Genomic DNA, 21,371 nt, shown 5'->3' on the forward strand with positions numbered 1-21,371 from the left:
GATACCAAGCGTTGTCTCACTTCCTCAAATCTGTTAGCTCTTCTTTGATAAGCCTGTGCCCACTTCCCACGCTCTGTCTCCCTCCCTCCTCTTCCTGGGAAGTGCTTCTAGCCCATCACTATTCATGAGCACGCCCCTGTTCTAGCCAAGCTTTACTGAAGTAGATTGGCAAGAGGGCCCTCTTTAGATGGTATCATTCCCAAAGAATTCTACCCCATCACACCCCACACTCCCCCACTATATCCGTGCTTCTACCTTTGCCCAATAAGTGGGTGCTTTTGCATTATTTTGAAAGGTATAATGGTGATAATGCTTCTCATCCGCTATTTCATTTGATCCTTCCGAAGGCCTGGCGATGTAGGGCACACAGGTCAATTTATTCGCATATTGCTGATGAGGAAACTAGGGCTAAGAAAGCTGAAGTAGCTTACTCAGACTGTGTACCTAAGAACGCCTGCTGTATGGCAGGATTCTCAGTCTTGGCACTGTAAGTGTTTTGGGCTAGATTATTATTCATTGTGGGAGACTGTCCTGTGCATTGTAGGGTGTTGAACAGCATCCTTGGCCTCTACCCACTAGATGCCAGTAGTACCCTGGAGTCATGACAACCAAAAACGTCTCCAAACATTGTCAGATGTCTCCTGGCGAGGGGGGCAGAATCTCCCCATTTGAGAACCACTGCTCTTAGGGTATAAGCCTCCAGGTTTGAATAGGAGATGTCTTGAAATGTTTTGTTTTCGGGGAAGTTTTATTTTGCCTAAGAGCCTATCCTGCTATTATGTATTAAGCACTTTTTCTGTGCCAGGTGCTTTACATACCTTCTCTCTTTTAATCATCAGAATATCCCTTTGAAGTAGATAGTATTCCTTACTTAGCAGATGAAAATCTGACTGAAAGATGGGCTTGCCCCATCAGTAAGTGGCCAAGCCAGGACTGAAACCCAAATCTTTCCTACTCCACAACCTGAGGCCTTTCCACTGTGTTCACACTAGATATTTTGGCATCACCTCTGAGGCTTGCCCTCTCTCTTTAAGGAGAAGCCTAGAGGCATTTATTATTTCACGTCATCTTTCTGTCCGTTCTCCTCATAGACACTCTTAGCCAGAGACATCACTGTGCCCTTCCAGGCTTCAGGGAGCTAAAGGAAGTCTAGACCCAACCTGTAATGCAGAAATTTGTCCTGAGCTGACTATAAGGAAGCATTCTCAAAATAGCTTTAAGCGAGGCTTCTGTTAACTTTTCTCTTGTTGTTTGTTGGTACTTTTCCCATTTACTTTTAGTATGCCTGTGATTTTGTCGACGGCTCAGAATGGTGAAGAAGTGGGTAATCTTGCCATGCTTGTTTTGGCTCCAGTGATGAAAAGAAGCACCTGCCAGCACTTCTGTTTGTTATTTTGGAGGCAGATATCGCACAGGAATGTGAAATGATTTTTTAAAAAATAACATTTAACCATTTTCAGAGCACTTTCACAAATACTATCTAATTTGAATCTCCTGACCTCTTGTGAAGTAGGTAGTTAAAGGTATTTTTAGCTGCATTTTACAGATGAGGCTCAGAGAGGTTATATGACTTGTCTAACATTGGTGTCTTGAAGCCGGGACTAGACCCCACAGCTGTTGACTTCAGCCTGGATCAGGGGGTCTAGGGCTCTTCCCACCATATGCTGCCTCTTGTAGCTGGTTGTTCCAACCTCTTCACCTAACAGACCTTGTACAAGCAGGAGAGCTGGCTGGTTTGTGCTTCATTTTCCCTGCCCTCCTCTACCTAATGTTAGTTCAGATACTGCCGAGCCTGTGAAAGCTGAAGACCAGGCTTGAGAAAATAAATAGTAGAACACAGTTGGCTTCAGCAAAATTGAGGACCTATCAAGAAGGGGAATAAATACTTAGTGGGGGGAACAGAAACAAGTTATTTGCTTTGGTTGTTACAGTAGAAAGTGAGGAAAACCCTAAGGGAGGATATTATAAGAGGAAGCAGGGAGAACCCAGGGATGAGCATTTTTGTAACCTGCAGGACAACAGAGACAGGCCAAAGGATTTATGCCCACGTCTCTTTTAAAAAAACACCACAGGGCCTCCCTGGTAGCGCAGTGATTAAGAATCCGCCTGCCAGTGCAGGGGACACGGGTTCGAGCCCTGGTCCGGGAAGATCCCGCATGCCGTGGAGCAGCGAAGCCTGTGTGCCACAACTGCTGAGCCTGTGCTCTAGAGCCCACGAGCCACAACTACTGAGCCCACATGCCGCAACTACTGAAGCCCATGCGCCTAAAGCCTGTGCTCCACAAAAAGAGAAGCCACTGCAATGAGAAGCCTGCACACTGCAACGAAGAGTAGCCCCAGCTCGCCGCAACTAGAGAAAGCTGCGCACAGCAACGAAGAACTAAGGCAGCCAAAAATAAATAAGTTAAATAAATAAATTAAAAACAACCCCTCCCCACAGATTTACGGACATTTTCATTAAAGAGTATTTGTGAAGTGCAGCATTGCTTGCACAATTCCCCATCTTTCTCCTTTCTACAGTAATCCAAAAAGGATTATTGTCCTTTTTTAGTAGAAATGCCATATTTTATTCTCTTTGACTGTTTTTAATCAGCTTGTTTCTAAAACTTTTACTGTTGTAACAACTCCTCCTCACTTTAGTTCCGAGCTCATCAATTGCAGGTAACGCTTCCTCTTTGGTATTCATTTCTTACTCAAATTGAGTATCTCTATTTTGAGATGCTCATAATCTCTTCCAAAATGATATTCATTGCATTTACTAAGTGCCAGAACTGGGAATAGAGTGGTGAATCAGACACAGCCCCCCACATCAAGTTCACAGAACAGGTAGATTTGCCCCAAATCTCTTCCTGTTGGTAGTTGGTTCTAAGGTCTTATGTATTTTTGTCTTTCCATTATATTGTTGCTTTCTGTCTTTTGACAACTCTGTGCATTGACTAGATCTCATGTTCGGAAATTACATTTCTCTTCTCTCTAGCAGTTCCTTGTTTTTCAAACTTTCCTCCTTACCTTCCCCGCCTTATTTCATACTGCTCTTCATACACTGATGTATTCTCAGTTGCTTTTTGCTTATTCTCCAGCCTTGAACTGAGAGAATTACTTGTTTTTAATTCACTTTCTTGAGCTGCTTCATTTACCTTCTGCATTTGGCACTGAGCCTCCACCAGGAAACATTCCCCTTAATTGGCTCCTACCTTGACTGCAACTTGCAGTCATGACTTTTCTCCTTGAGTTATTCTTTTTTTTCCCTTCCTCCACATTATTCTATTTAAAAATTTTTTTTTCTTGAATCCCTTTCTGCTACTTAAGTCTGCTTAGTGCAAGAATCTCTCTGAACATGGAATTAATGGTATATTCAAAATGGACAGAAAATAAAAAGAAAGCACACAGAGCCTGAAACTTTTGGAAGTTTTGTTGGAGTGGAACCTTGTACCACAAATATAAGAGACAAATAAGTCCCCAGGGAGGTCTTTCTCCTTCCAGAATCTACCTAGTGAGTAGTATTGAATTTTTCTTTTTTTGGCCATGCTGCGTTGCATGCAGGATCTTAGTTCCCCGAGCCCCCCTGAAGTGTAAGTGCAGAGTCTTAACCACTGGACTGCCAGGGAAGTCCCCAGTAGTATTGAATTTTTAATGAGTTCAGAGAATTTGGCTTCAGTTGACCACGCTCAACTGAGGACCAGCTAATGAACATCATTCAGAAACTCTGGATCCACCACAGGGCAGACAGCAGAAGCAAGAGGAACTACAATCCTGCAGCCTGTGGAACAAAAACCACATTCACAGAAAGGTAGACAAGACGAAAAGGCAGAGGGTTATGTACCAGATGAAGGAACAAGATAAAACCCCAGAAAAGCAACTAAATGAATGAAGATAGGCAACCTTCCAGGAAAAGAATTCAGAATAATGATAGTGAAGATGATCCAGGACCTTGGAAAAAGAATGGAGGCAAAGATCGAGAAGATGCAAGAAATGCTGAATAAAGACCTAGAAGAATTAAAGAACAAACAAACAGAGATGACCAATACAATAACTGAAATGAAAACTACACTAGAAGGAATCAATAGCAGCATAACTGAGGCAAAAGAATGGAAAAGTGACCTGGAAGACAGAATGGTGGAATTCACTGCTGCAGAACACAATAAAGAAAAAAGAATGGAAAGAAATGAAGACAGCCTAAGAGACCTCTGGGACAACATTAAACTCAACAACATTTGCATTATAGGGGTCCCAGAAGGAGAAGAGCGAGAGAAAGGACCCGAGAAAATATTTGAAGAGATTATAGTCGAAAACTTCCCTAACACGGGAAAGGAAACAGCCACCCAAGTCCAGGAAGCACAGAGAGTCCCATACAGGATAAATCCAAGGAGAAACACACCGAGACACATAGTAATCAAACAGGCAAAAATTAAAGACAAAGAAAAATTATTGAAAGCAGCAAGGGAAAAACGACAAATAACATACAAGGGAACTCCCATAAGGTTAACAGCTGATTCTCAGCAGAAACTCTACAAGCCAGAAGGGAGTGCCATGATATTCTTCAGGTGATGAAAGGGAAGAACCTACAACCAAGATTACTCTACCCGGCAAAGATCTCATTCAGATTTGATGGAGAAATCCAAAGCTTTACAGACAAGCAAAAGCTAAGAGAATTCAGCATCACCAAACCAGCTCTACAACAAATGCTAAAGGAACTTCCCTAAGTGGGAAACACAAGAGAAGAAAAGGACCTACAAAAGCAAACCCAGAACAATTAAGAAAATGGTCATAGGAACATACATATCGATAATTACCTTAAACGTGAATGGATTAAATGCTCCAACCAAAAGACACAGGCTAGCTGAATGGATACAAACACAATACCCATATATATACTGTCTACAAGAGACCCACTTCAGACCTAGGGACACATGCAGACTGAAAGTGAGGGGATGGAAAAAGATATTCCATGCAAATGGAAATCAAAAGAAAGCTGGAGTAGCAATACTCATATGAGATAAAATGACTTTAAAATAAAGAATGTTACAAGAGACAAGGAAGGACACTACATAATGATCAAGGGATCAATCCAAGAAGAAGATATAACAATTATAAATATATATGCACTCAACATAGGAGCACCTCAATACATAAGGCAACTGCTAACAGGTATAAAAAAGGAAATAGACAGAAACACAGTAATAGTGGGGGACTTCAACACTTCACTTACACCAATGGACAGATCATCCAAACAGAAAATTAATAAGGAAACACAAGCTTTAAATGACACAATAGACCAGGTAGATTTAATTGATATTTTTGGGACATTCCACCCAAAAACAGCAGATTACACTTTCTTCTCAAGTGCACAGGGAACATTCTCCAGGATAGATCACATCTTGGATCACAAATCAGGCCTCAGTAAACTTAAGAAAATTGAAATCATATCAAGCATCTTTTCTGACCACAAGGCTATGAGATTAGAAATCAGTTACAGGGAAAAAAATGTAAAAAACACAGACACATGGAGGCTAAACAATACATTACCAAATAACCAAGGGATCACTGAAGAAATCAAAGAGGAAATAAAAAAATACCTAGAGACAAATGACAATGAAAACACGATGATCCAAAACCTATGGGATGCAGCAAAAGCAGTTCTAAGAGGGAAGTTTATAGCTGTACAAGCCTACCTCAAGAAACAAGAAGAATCTCAAATAAACAATCTAACGTTACACCTAAAGGAACTAGAGAACGAAGAACAAACAAAACTCAAAGTTATCAGAAGGAAAGAAATCATAAAGATCCGGGCAGAAATAAATGAAATAGAAACAAAGAAAACAATAGCAAAGAACAATAAAACTAAAAGCTGGTTCTTTGAGAAGGTAAACAAAATTGATAAACCATTAGCCAGACTCATCAAGAAGAAGAGGGAGAGGACTCAAATCAATAAAATTAGAAATGAAAACGGAGAAGTTACAACAGACACCACAGAAATACAAAGCATCCTAAGAGACTACTACAAGCAACTCCATGCCAATAAAATGGACAGTCTGGAAGAAATGGACAAATTCTTAGAAAGGTATAACCTTCCAAGACTGAACCAGGAAGAAATAGAAAATGTGAACAGACCAATCACAAGTAATAAAATTGAAACTGTGATGAAAAATCTTCCAACAAACAAAAGTCCAGGACCAGATGGCTTCACAGGTGAATTCTATCAAACATTTAGAGAAGAGCTAACACCCATCCTTCTCAAACTCTTCCAAAAACTTGCAGAGGAAGGAAAACTCCCAAACTCATTCTATGAGTCCACCATCCCACTGATACCAAAACCAGACAAAGATACTACAAAAAAAGAAAATTACAGACCAATATCACTGATGAATATAGATGCAGAAATCCTCAACAAAATAGTAGCAACCAGAATCCAACAACACATTAAAAGGATCATACACCATGATCAAGTGGGGTTTATCCCAGGGATGCAAGGATTCTTCAATATATGTAAATCAATGTGATCAACCATATTAACAAACTGAAGAATAAAAACCATATGATCATCTCAATAGATGCAGAAAAAGCTTTTGACAAAATTCAACACCCATTTATGATAAGAACTCTCCAGAAAGTGGACATAGAGGGAACCTACCTCAACATAATAAAGGCCATATACGACAAACCCACAGCAAACATCATTCTCAATGGTGAGAAACTGAAAGCATTTCCTCTAAGATCAGGAATGAGACAAGGATGTCCACTCTCACCACTAGTATTCAACATAGTTTTGGAAGTCCTAGCCACAGCAATCAGAGAAGAAAAAGAAATAAAAGGAATACAAATTGGAAAAGAAGAAGTAAAACTCACTGTTTGCAGATGACATGATACTATACATAGAGAATCCTAAAGATGCCACCAGAAAACTACTAGGGCTCATCAATGAATTTGGTAAAGTTGCAGGATACAAAATTAATGCACAGAAATCTCTTGCATTTCATTACACTAATGATGCAAAATCTGAAGGAGAAATTAAGGAAACACTCCCATTTACCATTGCAATAAAAAGAATAAAATACCTAGGAATAAACCTACCTAGGGATGCAAAAGACTTGTATGCAGAAAACTATAAGACACTGATGAAGGAAATTAACAGATGGAGAGGTATACCATGTTCTTGGACTGGAAGAATTAACATTGTGAAAATGACTATACTACCCAAAGCGATCTACAGATTCAGTGCAATCCCTATCTAATTACCACTGGCATTTTTTACAGAACTAGAACAAAAAATGTTAAAATTCGTATGGAGACACTAAAGACCCTGAATAGCCAAAGCAGTCTTGAGGGAAGAAAATGGAGCTGGAGGAATCAGACTCCCTGACTTCAGACTATACTACAAAGCTACAGTCATCAAGACAATATGCTACTGGCACAAAAACAGAAACATAGATCAATGTAACAAGATAGAAAGCCCAGAGATAAACCCACACACCTATGGTCAACTAATCTATGACAAAGGAGGCAAGGATATACAATGGAGAAAAGACAGTCTCTTCAATAAGTGGTGCTGGGAAAACTGGACAGCTACATGTAAAAGAATGAAATTAGAACACTCCCTAACACCATACACAAAAATAAACTCAAAATGGATTAGAGACCTAAATGTAAGACCGGGCACTATAAAACTCTTAGAGGAAAACACAGGAAGAACACTCTTTGACATAAATCATAGCAAGATCTTTTTTGATCCACCTCCTAGAGTAATGGAAACAAAAACAAATATAAACAAATGGGACCTAATGAAACTTAAAAGCTTTTGCACAGCAAAGGAAACCATAAACAAGACGTAAAGACAACCCTCAGAATGGGAGAAAATATTTGCAAACAAATCAACGGACAAAGGGTTAATCTCCAAAATATATAAACAGCTCATGCAGCTCAATAGTAAAAAAACAACCCAATCCAAAAATGGGCAGAACACCTAAATAGACATTTCTCTAAAGAAGACATACAGATGGCCAAGAAGCACATGAAAAGCTGCTCAACATCACTAATTATTAGAGAAATGCAAATCAAAACTACAATGAGGTATCACCCCACACGAGTCAGAATGGGCATCATCAGAAAATCTACAAACAACAAATGCTGGAGAGGGTGTGGGGAAGGGGGAACCCTCTTGCACTCTTGGTGGGAATGTAAATTGATACAGCCACTATGGAGAACAGTATGGAAGTTTCTTAAAAAACTAAAAATAGAATTACCATATGACCCAGCAATCCCACTACTGGGCATATATCCAGCAAAAACCATAATTCAAAAAGATGCATGTACCCCAATGTTCATTGCAGCACTATTTACAATATCCAGATCATGGAAGCAACCTAAGTGTCCATCGACAGATGAATGGATAAAGAAGATGTGGTCCATATATACAATTGAATATTACTCAGCCATTAAAAGGAACGAAAGTGGGTCATTTGTAGAGACGTGGATGGATCTGGAGACTGTCATACAGAGTGAAGTAAGTCAGAAAGAGAAAAAAATATCGTATATTAACACATATATGTGGAACCTAGAAAATGGTACAGATGAACCGGTTTGCAGAGCAGAAATTGAGACACAGAAGTAGAGAAAAAACGTATGGACACCAAGAGGGGAAAGCGGCGGGGGTAGGGGGGTGGTGTGATGAATGGGCGATTGGGATTGACATGTATACACTGATGGGTATAAAATGGATAACTAATAAGAACCTGCTGTATAAAAAAATAAAGTAATTTAAAAAAATAGAAGAAAAAGAAACTCTGGATGCCAAACACTGTCAGACTGACCCAGTCATATCCTTTCTCCAGGATGATCAATCACTCATGAAGCCTCAAACCATTCTCCAAGAGGATCTGGCATCCCTTTGAGGAAAAAAAAAAAAAGCCAAGAAAACAAGTGTTATATAGTCTTCCTCTGATTATTAGTACCTTTTCTTTGGGAATCAAGCTGTGTACAGCTCTGTACATTGCATAAGGAATGTGGAATTTTTTTTTTTTAATTTATTTTGGCTGTGTTGGGTCTTCGTTGCTGCGAGCGGGCTTTTTCTAGTTGCGGCGAGTGGGCTTTTCATTGCGGTGGCTTCTCTTGTTGCGGAGCACGGGCCCTAGGCGCGGGCTTCAGTACTTGTGGCTTGCAGGTTCTAGAGCACAGGCTCAGTAGTTGTAGCACACGGGCTTAGTTGCTCCGCGGCATGTAGTATCTTCCTGGACCAGGGCTTGAACCCGTGTCCCCTGCGTTGGCAGGCGGATTCTTAACCACTTCACCACCAGGGAAGCCCGTGGAATTGTTTTTTTGCTAGGTTCTCAACAAAGAAAAGATCACTTTGGTTTTTGGAGAGAATTGCATCTTTCTGCTTTTGGCATTTCCCTTTGCGCTCTTCTCAGGCTTCAGGGCCTCACAAAATGCTTCATGACTGTGATCACATGATAGTGAGTTAGGGAATTCATGCGTACAGGGACAGCTGCTTCTCAAATTGCTCATCAGAATTTGTGTTTCTGTGTTCCAGGACCAAGATTTTAGTTCAGACTAGAGCGATTTTCCCTAATCTTTCTAAGTAATCTGTAAAGGAACCTCTGGGAGCCCAGTAGGATTGAAGCTCTAATATGGTCTGTTTTGACATCATTATAAATTATTCCTCAAAAGATTAAATGAATCTTTAAGTTGTATATTACAAAATACTAAGTTACAGACTTTTTTTTTTTTTTTGGCCACGCCATACAGCATGCGGAATCTTAGTTCCCTGACCAGGGATTGAACCTGTGCCCTCTGCATTGGGAGTGTGGAGTCTTAACCACTGGACTGTCAGGGAAGTCCCGGCAAACATATTTTTTGTGCTATACCAAATCCTTTTTTTCTAAGTTTTTAATTACAAAAGGTAAATTATATGCTCATTGTAGAAAAGTATAAAAAAAATTGTAATCACCCATAATCTGTCTATTTAGAAACAGCTGCTATTGTTAGTGTTTTGGTATTTTTCTTCTAGTCTTTTTTAGTGCATATTTTAATGTAGATGAGGTCAAACTTTGAAGACCATTCTGTAGCCTACTTTCTTATCATTTAATAACCGTATCATGTCTTAAACTGGAATGCAGTGGAATTTTTTGTTGTTTTCGACCCAAAGTCTTAACAGAAATATTTCAGCATTTAATTTCGTTATATTGGCTTATTCATTTTATAAATATATATTAACTTATACCCGGCCCTGTGCTGTATGTGGTGGAAGATGCAAGTTGAATCAGGGATCAGGGGCTCCCTGGCTGGTCATTTATATCCTACTACAACGATCTACCCTAGTCCCTGAGAGGGCCCTTCCTCCTGCTTCTCATCGTCTAACTAGATGTTAAACACAATGACTTCTCTGAAGGAGTTCTCAGGAATTGTATGGGGCTAGTGGGGAGCCAGGGAACTCTCTGATCCTTCTTACCAAGGGCGGCATTCCTTGGAAATGTGCTACCCAGTCCCATCTACGTGGCATCTTAGTTGTCTTTCCACGCTGTGACTGCATCAGACTTGACTTTGTGAACTTGGCTTCATGCCGGGACTAATACCTCAGACCGGCTGCCTCCACCACTCTCTGTCCTCTGTGTCATCTGCAGTCTCTCTGTGATGGGTAATCTATTGTGACTTTACTGCCACCTTTACAGAAATAAGGTGGTAGGATACAGAGCTGTTTCTAAGAGGATCTTCTCGAAGGGGGATGGGATTGCTTAGTACTCCCTTGGCATCAGATTTCTTGATCTTCTCCAGAGGGGCAGCTTTGGGGAAGGTGCTGATAATTATTATAGCTCCACGCCTTCTGGAAGCTGTTGTAGACAGATATAACACAGTTTCTAACTAACGAGAGGGGTTTGTTTTCTGGGCAGGAGCTTTTACTTTTTGAAAAATCAAGTCAGAAGGTTTTCTTTTCCTCCCAAACACATCACTCATTACCCTTTTTATACTCTTATGTCATACTCTTGCAACTCTGGCATCTGAAATGCTACAAAAATGCCTCTGAGTCATTGCCATCGATTTTTTTTTTTTTTTGGCAATCAAACATTACTATGATACAGTCTCTTTTTAGAAGCTTCGTGAATTCTCCTTGCATCTTTTGACTGTGTTTTACTTTTTAAACGATTCAATGATTTGTCCTTTTTCCTATTAGCAGTTTCCTGGGATATACCAGTGTATTAGGAAGCCTGTTTTATCATTCTTTCCCTCCTTCGATGACACCGCCTTTCTTCCTTGTTAAATTTCAGATCTTCCATTTCTGATCCACCTATATCTTTGTTCTCTTCTTTTTTTTTTTTTTTATTAAAGACACTTTTTCAATTTATTTTGGCTGTGTTGGGTTTTCATTGCTGGACGCGGGCTTTCTCTAGTTGAGGAGAGCCGGGGCTACTCTTCGTTGCGGTGCGCAGGCTTCTAATTGCGGTGGCTTCTTTTGTTGTGGAACACGGGCTCTAGGCACGCGGGCTTCAGTAGTTGTGGCTCGCAGGCTCTAGAGCGCAGGCTCAGTAGTTGTGGCGCACAGGCTTAGTTGCTCCACGGCATGTGGGATCTTCCTGGACCAACGCTCGAACCCGTGTCCCCTGCATTGGCAGGCAGATTCTCAACCACTGCGCCACCAGGGAAGTCCCTGTTCTCTCCTTAATCCTTTCTTTGCTTCCTTGTCCCGGGCACTCTGGCTCCTGCCTTCCTTTGCATGTCTCAGGGTTGGCCTCTAGCTCCTTTCCTCCCAGGTACCTCCCGTGTGGGTTGTGAATGTGCTCTCAGACTCTGATCCATGTTTTGCTCTCTCTCACTGCTCTCCTTAGGTAGGGAGACAAGAAGTTACAGGCTTTACTGGGAAACCAGGCTCCTTTCCTTCATCTTCACAGGAAGCCTGCCAAAGTGTAGCCCCACCTCTAAAGGCTCACCTTTTACTAACACACGTTAGGAACCCACCCGGCCTCCTCTGAAGCCCATTGATGAGAACCATTTTAGTTTTATGGCAACCAAGAGGCTGCACATGCACTGCTTTCACTGTGAACTGAATTTGCTGCACATTTGGGGAAGCCACATGGGGAAACTGACTGTGTTTTCTGCCTTCTGTTGACAGAATGGTACACGAAACTTCCAGGACTTTGACTGTCAGGTAAGGACTGTACAAACACCAAGGAGGGCTGTGTACAGGATCTCTACAGTGCTTCCCTCCCTGTGCTGGTGGTGTTATGTAGAGGGGATCTCTCTTCGTAGCTAATCATGACGCCTTCATGTTCTTTTGGTCATTGGATCAAGTTTATTTAAAGTGATTTGCTATTGTGTTCAACAGTTGCCTGCCAGGTACCTGTTCTGTGGTTGTAGGTTATTGGGTGGGGCTTTCTCTTTGTAATTAAGATCTCCTTTCCTCAAATGTTATTGGAAACCCTAGTTACAGGTATCAAATGGTTGTCGCCTCACTGCAGAGAAGGCAGGGGAGGGGTATTTTGAGGGGAGACTTAACCAACAACAAAATCTTTTCCTAAAAGAAAAAGACACATTAAGTGTTATTAATATAAAATGCAGATATCTCTTGGCTTTATCTTTGGAAACGCAAAATTCAACCTGGCTCATTAGTATTTTCCTAAATGATATTGTTCGTCTTAGTCTGCTTTTGCCTATAGCTCTATTGCCAATTTGAAAATCAATAAAGTGAACCAGCAACCCTCCCTCCATCTTCCTACTTTATCTGTTGCCTGGCCCTGAAAGAAATGGGAGGAAGGAGTATGGAAATGGGAACCTTATAAGCCCGTGCAGCCTGACTCTCCTACTTTTGGGGTAGATGTCATAAGAGTGGCTATCAGAGGCAACATGAAGTAGACTCAGAGGGTACTAGGCAGGAAAGGAAGGTGCAGGGAAGCCAACTTCCTCGTGTCCAGGATTCACCCAACTTGTATACCCACAGGCGGATAGTTATTTTCAGATATATTAAGTTATGTTAAGTACAGTGGAATCTCTCCATATAGCATTAGAATCAAAAGGAAGAACTAATATCTGTCTCATAGGCAAACCAGTTATATCATAATAATTTATTGGGTACCTACTGTAGATACTAAACATACATCAACTCTAGTGCTTGGAACAATATCATTAGGTGGTTTTTATTAGAGATGAGGAAATTGAGAATCACATTTCATGACTTGCCATTGGGTGGAATTTGAGTTGAAAAACCCCCTTTCTCCTGAATCCGTTGTCTATTCTTTCTCAGTTGGGAATGTCCAGAGCTGAGATGTGGCAAGGAGTTGAGTTGTGTGTAAAGCTGAGGCTCCTTGGCAGGACAAATGAGACTGAGCCTCACTTTAGAAGGGGCAGGCTCCTTGTCACAGACTTTTTAATCCCAGTGCCAAACACCTCTTGGTGTGACTATTTGGTATACTTACATATACAGCATAATCAGCCAAGTGCTGTTAGGGAATCATTTGCTATAGACCCTTACTCAAAAACAAGAAGTCGGGCTTCCCTGGTGGCGCAGTGGTTGAGAGTCTGCCTGCCGATGCAGGGGACACGGGTTCGTGCCCCGGTCCGGGAAGATCCCACATGCCGGGGAGCGGCTGGGCCCGTGAGCCATGGCCGCTGAGCCTGCGTGTCCGGAGCCTGTGCTCCGCAACGGGAGAGGCCACAACAGTGAGAGGCCTGCCAGTTTAACTTGATTGCCGTTAATATTTGATATAATTTACCTAGAAGGAGATCATTTGAGAGAGGATGACAGTAAAATTCAAGGTGAGGAATTCCAGAAGTAGTATATATATTCCTACCTAAAAGTGTGGAAGCATTTATTTTCATCAAATTGAGCACCCCCCCTTCAAAAAAATGGAATATTAAAAAATTATGTGCTTATTGCAAAATAGATAAGAAAATACCAAAAAGCAAAAAAATATAAATCACCTGTTATTTCACCAGTGTTAATATTTTGGTATATATACTTCAGGATTTTTTTTTCACACATAAACATACTTAGATATAAATGAAATTGAGTTTTAGAGATATAATTATCAATCACTTTTTAATATAAAGGCTTGAAAATAGTCTGGCAAAACTTCTTGATGTTTTGAGTGAAGCTCTAATATATTAACATGTTCTGGCCTCATCAAATATAACTTCTAGTTCAGTTCTGATACAAATAGAATGATGGCAGATGTTTGTCACTGTTTGTCACATGTCTGTTACTGGTTATGAATGTGTAGGTTCTCTGTGTTCTAAAGAAGAAAATATCATAGGCCCTTCTTTTTTCTCTCAACACTCATGAATGCTCTTCATTCTCATCTGTCTCTTTGTTAAAGGTTTATGTGGTGTTCTGGAGACTGGGGGCATCTGGGTCAGGAGTCTAGTGACAGATGATAGAAGGCCTAGGAAGTAGGAACTGTGCCGTGAGACATCTAGAGTGGCCCAGTTGGCCTGAAGGCTTCCCGGAGACCACTGGACATTCTTAGGAGACAAAGCAGAGCAAATTTAAAGCCGCCCACTGGCATTGTCACTTAATGGAAAGGCATTCAGCCTTGACATTGGTGGTGTTCATTAGCATAAATGTGGCACGGGGCTAACTGAGGCCAGTTAATCTGGGCTTCCTTCTGGTCTCTGTCTTGCCTCAGAGAAATCTTTAAGGAATCTTTGATGATATTCCAGGAAGTTATCTTAACATCACAACCATGAGAGATCGTAACTTCAGTCTGAACTGCCTTTTCCCCCTCTGTTTCCTTTACTAATCACCTACATGCTTTTTTTTCCCCCCCAGTAATTGAAAATATACTTAAAATTGTACCATTTCTCTTGGTTCCTTGATTGTCGTAGTGACTTCATTGCTATATAGCTCCCCTGAGGCCAAAAGCAGTTGTATTGGGATATAAGAGTAATGAGGGGAGGGGTGCTTAGAGGTGACATGCTTAGAATTGCTGTAAAAGGAGAAAACCTATTGCCAGTTGAAACAGTGAATCAGCAGGCTTATTGTCCGTTTATCTACTTCAGTGCTGCTTAATTTTCTTCTACTTATGAGATTGTTTAAAAATTTGGAATTAGAGCTGAGACAAATGCTATATAGCTTCTTTGTGTTTGTGATATATTGCTTTAAAAATAATTATACCTGGGGATTAAGAGGTACAAACTACTATATATAGATAAATGTTACAAGGATATATTGTACAGCATAGGAAATATAGCCAATATTTTATAAAAACGTTATTTATTTATTTTTTGTGGTACGCGGGCCTCTCACTGTTGTGGCCTCTCCCGTTGCGGAGCACAGGCTCCGGACGCGTAGGCTCAGCGGCCATGGCTCACGGGCCCAGCCGCTCCGCGGCATGTGGGATCTTCCTGGACCGGGGCACAAACCCGTGTCCCCTGCATCGGCAGGCGGACTCTCAACCACTGCGCCACCAGGGAAGCCCTATACAAACTTTAAATGAAGTATAATCCGTAAAACTTTTGGATCACTGTGTTGTACACCTGAAACTAATATAATACTGTAAATCAACGGTACCTCAACTTTAAAAAAAAGATGGATTAATAAGGCGGTTAGAGGGATGGATAGACGGATAGATGCATGATAATTAAGTATAGTAAAATGTTAATGGTAGAGTTCAGGTGGTGGGTATACAGATGTTCACTGTAAGGTATTTCAACTTAGGCATATGGTTGAACGTTTTCATGATAAAATACTGCGGGGGGGACCAATGTTTACTTTTGTTAAAAAGTACACAAAACTGCTTTTAATTTTCACACAGCTCTCTCCATGGACATTTCCAGTACTTCTCCACATGCACACACACTTATGAACTTGTGATCACTATGTTTGTATAAATATCATCATTGTTATTTCTCACATGTTTCTAAAACTTCACATGTAGTATTTAATGTGTGTATATCACATGAGTAAATATGTTAAAAGATAACACTTGTGGGCTTCCCCGGTGGCGCAGTGGTTGAGAGTCTGCCTGCCGATGCAGGGGACATGGGTTCGTGCCCCGGTCTGGGAAGATCCCACGTGCCATGGAGCGGCTGAGCCCGTGAGCCATGGCCGCTGAGCCTGTGCGTCCGGAGCCTGTGCTCCGCAACGGGAGAGGCCACACAGTGAGAGGCCCACGTACCGCAAAAAAAAAAAAAAAGAAAAAAAAAAAAAGATAACACTTGTGTATAATCAAATTTAGAAAATGCAGAAAAGTATGAAAATAAAAGTTGCCTATAATCCTGTTCCCTAGGGATAACCATATTTTATTTCTTTCCAGTTTTTACTTTTATATTCTGGTTATCAAAAGAGTACATGCTCATAGTTGAATATTTGGAGAGCACAGAGAATTATAAAGTAGCTAGAGAAAAGCTCACAGTCCTACAACCCAGGGGCAACCATGTTAATGTGTTCAGTGTTGAGATGTATGTCTGTGTGTATTATTTATTTATATTATTTATTTATTTTTATTTTGGCTGTGCTGGGACTTAGTTGTCGCATGAGGGATCTTTTTTTTTTGCGTCAGGCAGGCTTTTCGGTTGTGGCATGCAGATTCTTAGTTGCGGCACACAGGCGGAATCTAGTTCCCCGACCAGGGATCGAACCCAGACCCCCTGCACTGGAAGCGTGGAGTCTTACCCACTGGACCACCAGGGAAGTCCCTGTATTTTATTTTCTAAGATATAATTTTTAAAGTTTATATAATTGGTCACCCTGGATGTACAATTATGTATCTCCTTTTCTGACTTAATATTAGAACACAATCTCATTTACGTGTCATTTTAAAACTTGCATAAAAATAATCTCTAATGGGGAATTCCGTGGCAGTCCAGTGGTTAGGACTTGGTGCTTTAACTGCCAAGGCCCGGGTTCAGTCCCTGGTCAGGGAACTATGATCCTGCAAGCCACGTGGCACAGCCAAAAAAAAAAAAAAATCTCTAATGGCTGCCTGTTATTTCACCATATGGCTATCCCATGACTTAACTATTCCATTATTTTTGGAAATTAGATTGCTTATAATATGTTCAGTTCACTGAACATTTCTGTGCATAAATTATATGTACACGTTGGATTATTTCCTTAGATGGATTCTTGGAATGAACACACTTAAGGCTCTTGGCATATCTTGTCAAATTGCCTTCCACTTCCACCAGAGGGGTACTCAAGAAATATTAATGGAAAGTGAAAAGCTGCTGTCTGCCACAATATATCATTCCTGTAGAATTTGCTGATGATGGAGTGAACTCAAGAATGGAGTTCTTGCTCCTAGGAGAAGAACTCCAGGCCTGGCCAAGGGCTGAGTAATTTCATGCTGGCTGTTTAAATGCAGTAGCTCTTAAGAGGACTGATTTATAGAACTCTACTGTGAGGACTGGTTTTTTGTGCCACAGTTCAAATGTATGTATGTGACTGCGTCTTCTAAAGGGGTATAATCAGCTTTAAACTCTTGCAGGTCACTTGCTGAATGGGCGCTATTACAAAATAAGAATTCAGTGAAGTAAATAACTGAAAGTGCCTTCCACAGAAGAGAGGTGTTTGGAGACATCTGGGATTCAGCCACCTGCTACAGTCTGTTAGAGAGCTTGACCAGTTCCACGCTCCTCCCCTTGCCTTGAAGGATGTGATTGTGGCCCCAGTCCCCCTTTCAGCCTGTTGTCCCACTGCTTCCCATTGTACACTCCACCCACTCCCAGGAAAACTAGAATTATTGCTGACCTACCCCCCATCCTTCTGCTTTCTGCTTTTCCTTTCTGATGGCCTTTGTTCACAGGTCCTCCCCTTGAGATGCATACCCGTCCCCTTTTGGGTTATTTTCTTTTTTTATGACTGTTATTTATTATTTATTTATTTATTTATTTTATTAGTTATCCATTTTATACACATCAGTGTATACATGTCATTCCCAGTCGCCCAGTTCATCACACCACCGCCACCACCCCCAGCTGCTTTCCCCTCTTGATGTCCATACGGTTTTTTCTCTACTTTTGTGTCTCAATTTCTGCTCTACAAACTGGTTCATCTGTACCATTTTCTAGGTTCCACATATATGCATTAATATACGATATTTGTTTTTCCCTTTCTGACTTACTTCACTCTGTATGACAGTCTCTAGATGCATCCACGTCTCTACAAATGACCCACTTTCGTTCCTTTTAATGGCTGAGTAATATTCCATTGTATATGAATCGGATGTGGTACATATGTACCACATCTTCTTTATCGATTCGTCTGTCGATGGGCATTTAGGTTGCTTCCATGACCTGGCTATTGTAAATAGTGCTGCAATGAACACTGGGGTACATGGGTCTTTTTGAATTATGGTTTTCTCTGGGTATATGCCCAGGAGTGGGATTGCTGGGTCATATGGTAATTCTATTTTTAGTTCTTTAAGGAACCTCCATACTGTTCTCCATAGTGGCTGTATCAATTTACATTCCCACCAAGAGTGCAAGAGGGTTCCCTTTTCTCCACACCCTCTCCAGCATTTGTTTGTAGATTTTCTGATGATGCCCATTCTGACTCGTGTGGGGTGATACCTCATTGTAGTTTTGATTTGCATTTCTCTAATAATTAGTGATGTTGAGCAGCTTTTCATGTGTTCTTGGCCATCTGTATGTCTTCTTTGGAGAAGTGTCTGTTTAGGTCTTCTGCCCATTTTTGGATTGGGTTGTTTGTTTTTTTACTATTGAGCTGCATGGGCTGTTGATATATTTTGGAGATTCATCCTTTGTCCATTGATTCGTTTGCAAATATTTTCTCCGATTCTGAGGGTTGTCTTTTCGTCTTTATGGTTTCCTTTGCTGTGCAAAAGCTTTTAAGTTTCATTAGGTCCCATTTGTTTATTTTTGTTTTTATTTCCATTACTCTAGGAGGTGGATCAAAAAAGATCTTGCAGTGATTTATGTCAAAGAGTGTTCTTCCTGTGTTTTCCTCTAAGAGTTCTATAGTGCCCAGTCTTACATTTAGGTCTCTAATGCATTTTGAGTTTATTTTTGTGTATGGTGTTAGGGAGTGTTCTAATTTCATTCTTTTACATGTAGCTGTCCAGTTTTCCCAGCACCACTTGTTGAAGAGACTGTCTTTTCTCCATTGTATATCCTTGCCTCCTTTGTCATAGATTAGTTGACCACAGGTGTGTGGGTTTAATGTTGTCTTGATTACTTCAGCTTTGTAGTATAGTCTGAAGTCAGGGAGTCTGATTCCTCCAGCTCCGTTTTTTTCCCTCAAGACTGCTTTGGCTATTCGGGGTCTTTTGTGTCTCCATACAAATTTTAAGATTTTTTGTTCTAGTTCTGTAAAAATTGCCATTGGTTATTTGATAGGGATTGCATTGAATCTGTAGATTGCTTTGCGTAGTATAGTCGTTTTAACAGTACTGATTCTTCCAATCCAAGAATGTGGTATATCTCTCCATCTGTTGGTATCATCTTTAATTTCTTTCATCAGTGTCTTATAGTTTTCTGCATACAGGTCTTTTGTCTCCCTAGGTAAGTTTATTCCTAGGTATTTTATTCTTTTTGTTGCAGTGGTAAATGGGAGCGTTTCCTTAATTTCTCTTTCAGATTTTTCATCATTAGTGTAAAGGAATGCAAGAGATTTCTGTGCATTAATTTTGTATCCTGGAACTTTACCAAATTCATTGATAAGCTCTAGTAGTTTTCTGGTGGCATCTTTAGGATTCTCTATGTATAGTATCATGTCATCTGCAAACAGTGACAGTTTTACTTCTTCTTTTCCAATTTGTATTCCTTTTATTTCTTTTTCTTCTCTGATTGCCGTGGCTAGGACTTCCAAAGCTATGTTGAATACTAGTGGTGAGAGTGGACATCCTTGTCGATTTTTTCCAGGTTGTCCATTTTATTGGCATAGAGTTGCTTGTAGTAGTCTCTTAGGATGCTTTGTATTTCTGCAGTGTCTGTTCTAACTTCTCCGTTTTCATTTCTAATTTTATTGATTTGAGTCCTCTCCCTCTTTTTCTTGATGAGTCTGGCTAATGGTTTATCAATTTTGTTTATCTTCTCAAAGAACCACCTTTAATTTTATTGTTCTTTGCTACTGTTTTCTTTGTTTCTATTTCATTTATTTCTGCTCTGGTCTTTATGATTTATTTCCTTCTGCGAACTTTGGGTTTTGTTTGTTCTTCTTTCTCTAGTTCCTATAGGTGTAACATTAGATTGTTTATTTGAGATTTTTTTGTTTTTTGAGATGGGTTTGTATAGCTATAAACTTCCCTCTTAGAACTGCTTTTGCTGCATCCCATAGGTTTTGGATGGTCGTGTTTTCATTGTTATTTGTCTCTAGGTATTTTTTTATTTCCTCTTTGATCTCTTCAGTAATCTCTTGGTTATTTAGTAACGTATTGTTTAGCCTCCATATGTTTGTGATTTTTTTGCTGTATGTGGGCCTCTCACTGTTGTGGCCTCTCCCGTTGCGGAGCACAGGCTCCGGACGCGCAGGCTCAACGGCCATGGTTCACGGGCCTAGCTGCTCCATGGCATGTGGGATCTTCCTGGACCGGGGCATGAACCCGTGTCCCCTGCATCAGCTGGCAGACCCTCAACCACTGCGCCACCAGGGAAGCCCTGTTTGTGTTTTTTACGTTGTTTTCCCTGTAATTGATTTCTAATCTCATAGCGTTGTGGTCAGAAAAGATGCTTGATATGATTTCAATTTTCTTAAATTTACTGAGGCTTGATTTGTGACCCAAGATGTGATCTATCCTGGAGAATGTTCCCTGTGCACTTGAAAAGAAAGTGTAACCTGCTGTTTTTGGATGGAATGTCCTATAAATATCAATTAAATCTATCTAGACTATTGTATCATTTATACCTTGTGTTTCCTTATTAATTTTCTGTTTGGATGACCTATCACTTGGTGTAAGTGAGGTGTTAAAGTCCCCCACTATTACTGTGTTTCTGTCTATTTCCTTTTTATACCTGTTAGCAGTTGCCTTATGTATTGAGGTGCTCCTATGTTAGGTGCATATATATTTATAATTGTTATATCTTCTTTATTTTAAAGTCTGTTTTATCTCATATGAGTATTGCTACTCCAGCTTTCTTTTGATTTCCATTTGCGTGGAATATCTTTTTGCATCCCCTCACTTTCAGTCTGTATGTGTCCCTAGGTCTGAAGTGGGTCTCTTGTAGACAGCATATATATGGGTCTTGTGTTTGTATCCATTCAGCAAGCCTGTGCCTTTTGGTTGGAGCATTTAATCCATTCACGTTTAAGGTAATTATCAATATGTATATTCCTATGACCATTTTCTTAATTGTTTTGGGTTTGTTTTTGTAGGTCCTTTTCTTCTCTTGTGTTTCCCACTTAGGGAAGTTCCTTTAGCATTTGTTGTAGAGCTGGTTTGGTGGTGCTGAATTCTCTTAGCTTTTGCTTGTCTGTAAAGCTTTTGATT

At 40.5% G+C, this 21,371-nt stretch overlaps 1 protein-coding gene across 8 annotated transcripts in view; it reads left to right on the forward strand.

The window, feature by feature from the left end:
- NDRG3 (NDRG family member 3) overlaps window positions 1–21,371 on the forward strand; it is an 85,703-nt gene that overhangs the window by 23,788 nt on the left and 40,544 nt on the right. For 6 of the 8 annotated variants that reach the window (XM_060122766.1, XM_060122771.1, XM_060122772.1 and 3 more), the window contains exon 3: window positions 12,101–12,136. The exons of 1 other annotated variant lie outside the window; for it this stretch is intronic. In XM_060122766.1, the coding sequence (XP_059978749.1) occupies window positions 12,101–12,136 (36 nt within the window). Of the gene's footprint in view, window positions 1–12,100; window positions 12,137–21,371 lie in introns of those variants that run through there. One more of the 8 variants, XM_060122773.1, reaches the window with a different exon arrangement.

Source organism: Lagenorhynchus albirostris, chromosome 15 (genome assembly GCF_949774975.1).
Source record: "Lagenorhynchus albirostris chromosome 15, mLagAlb1.1, whole genome shotgun sequence".
Taxonomy (NCBI): domain Eukaryota; kingdom Metazoa; phylum Chordata; class Mammalia; order Artiodactyla; family Delphinidae; genus Lagenorhynchus; species Lagenorhynchus albirostris.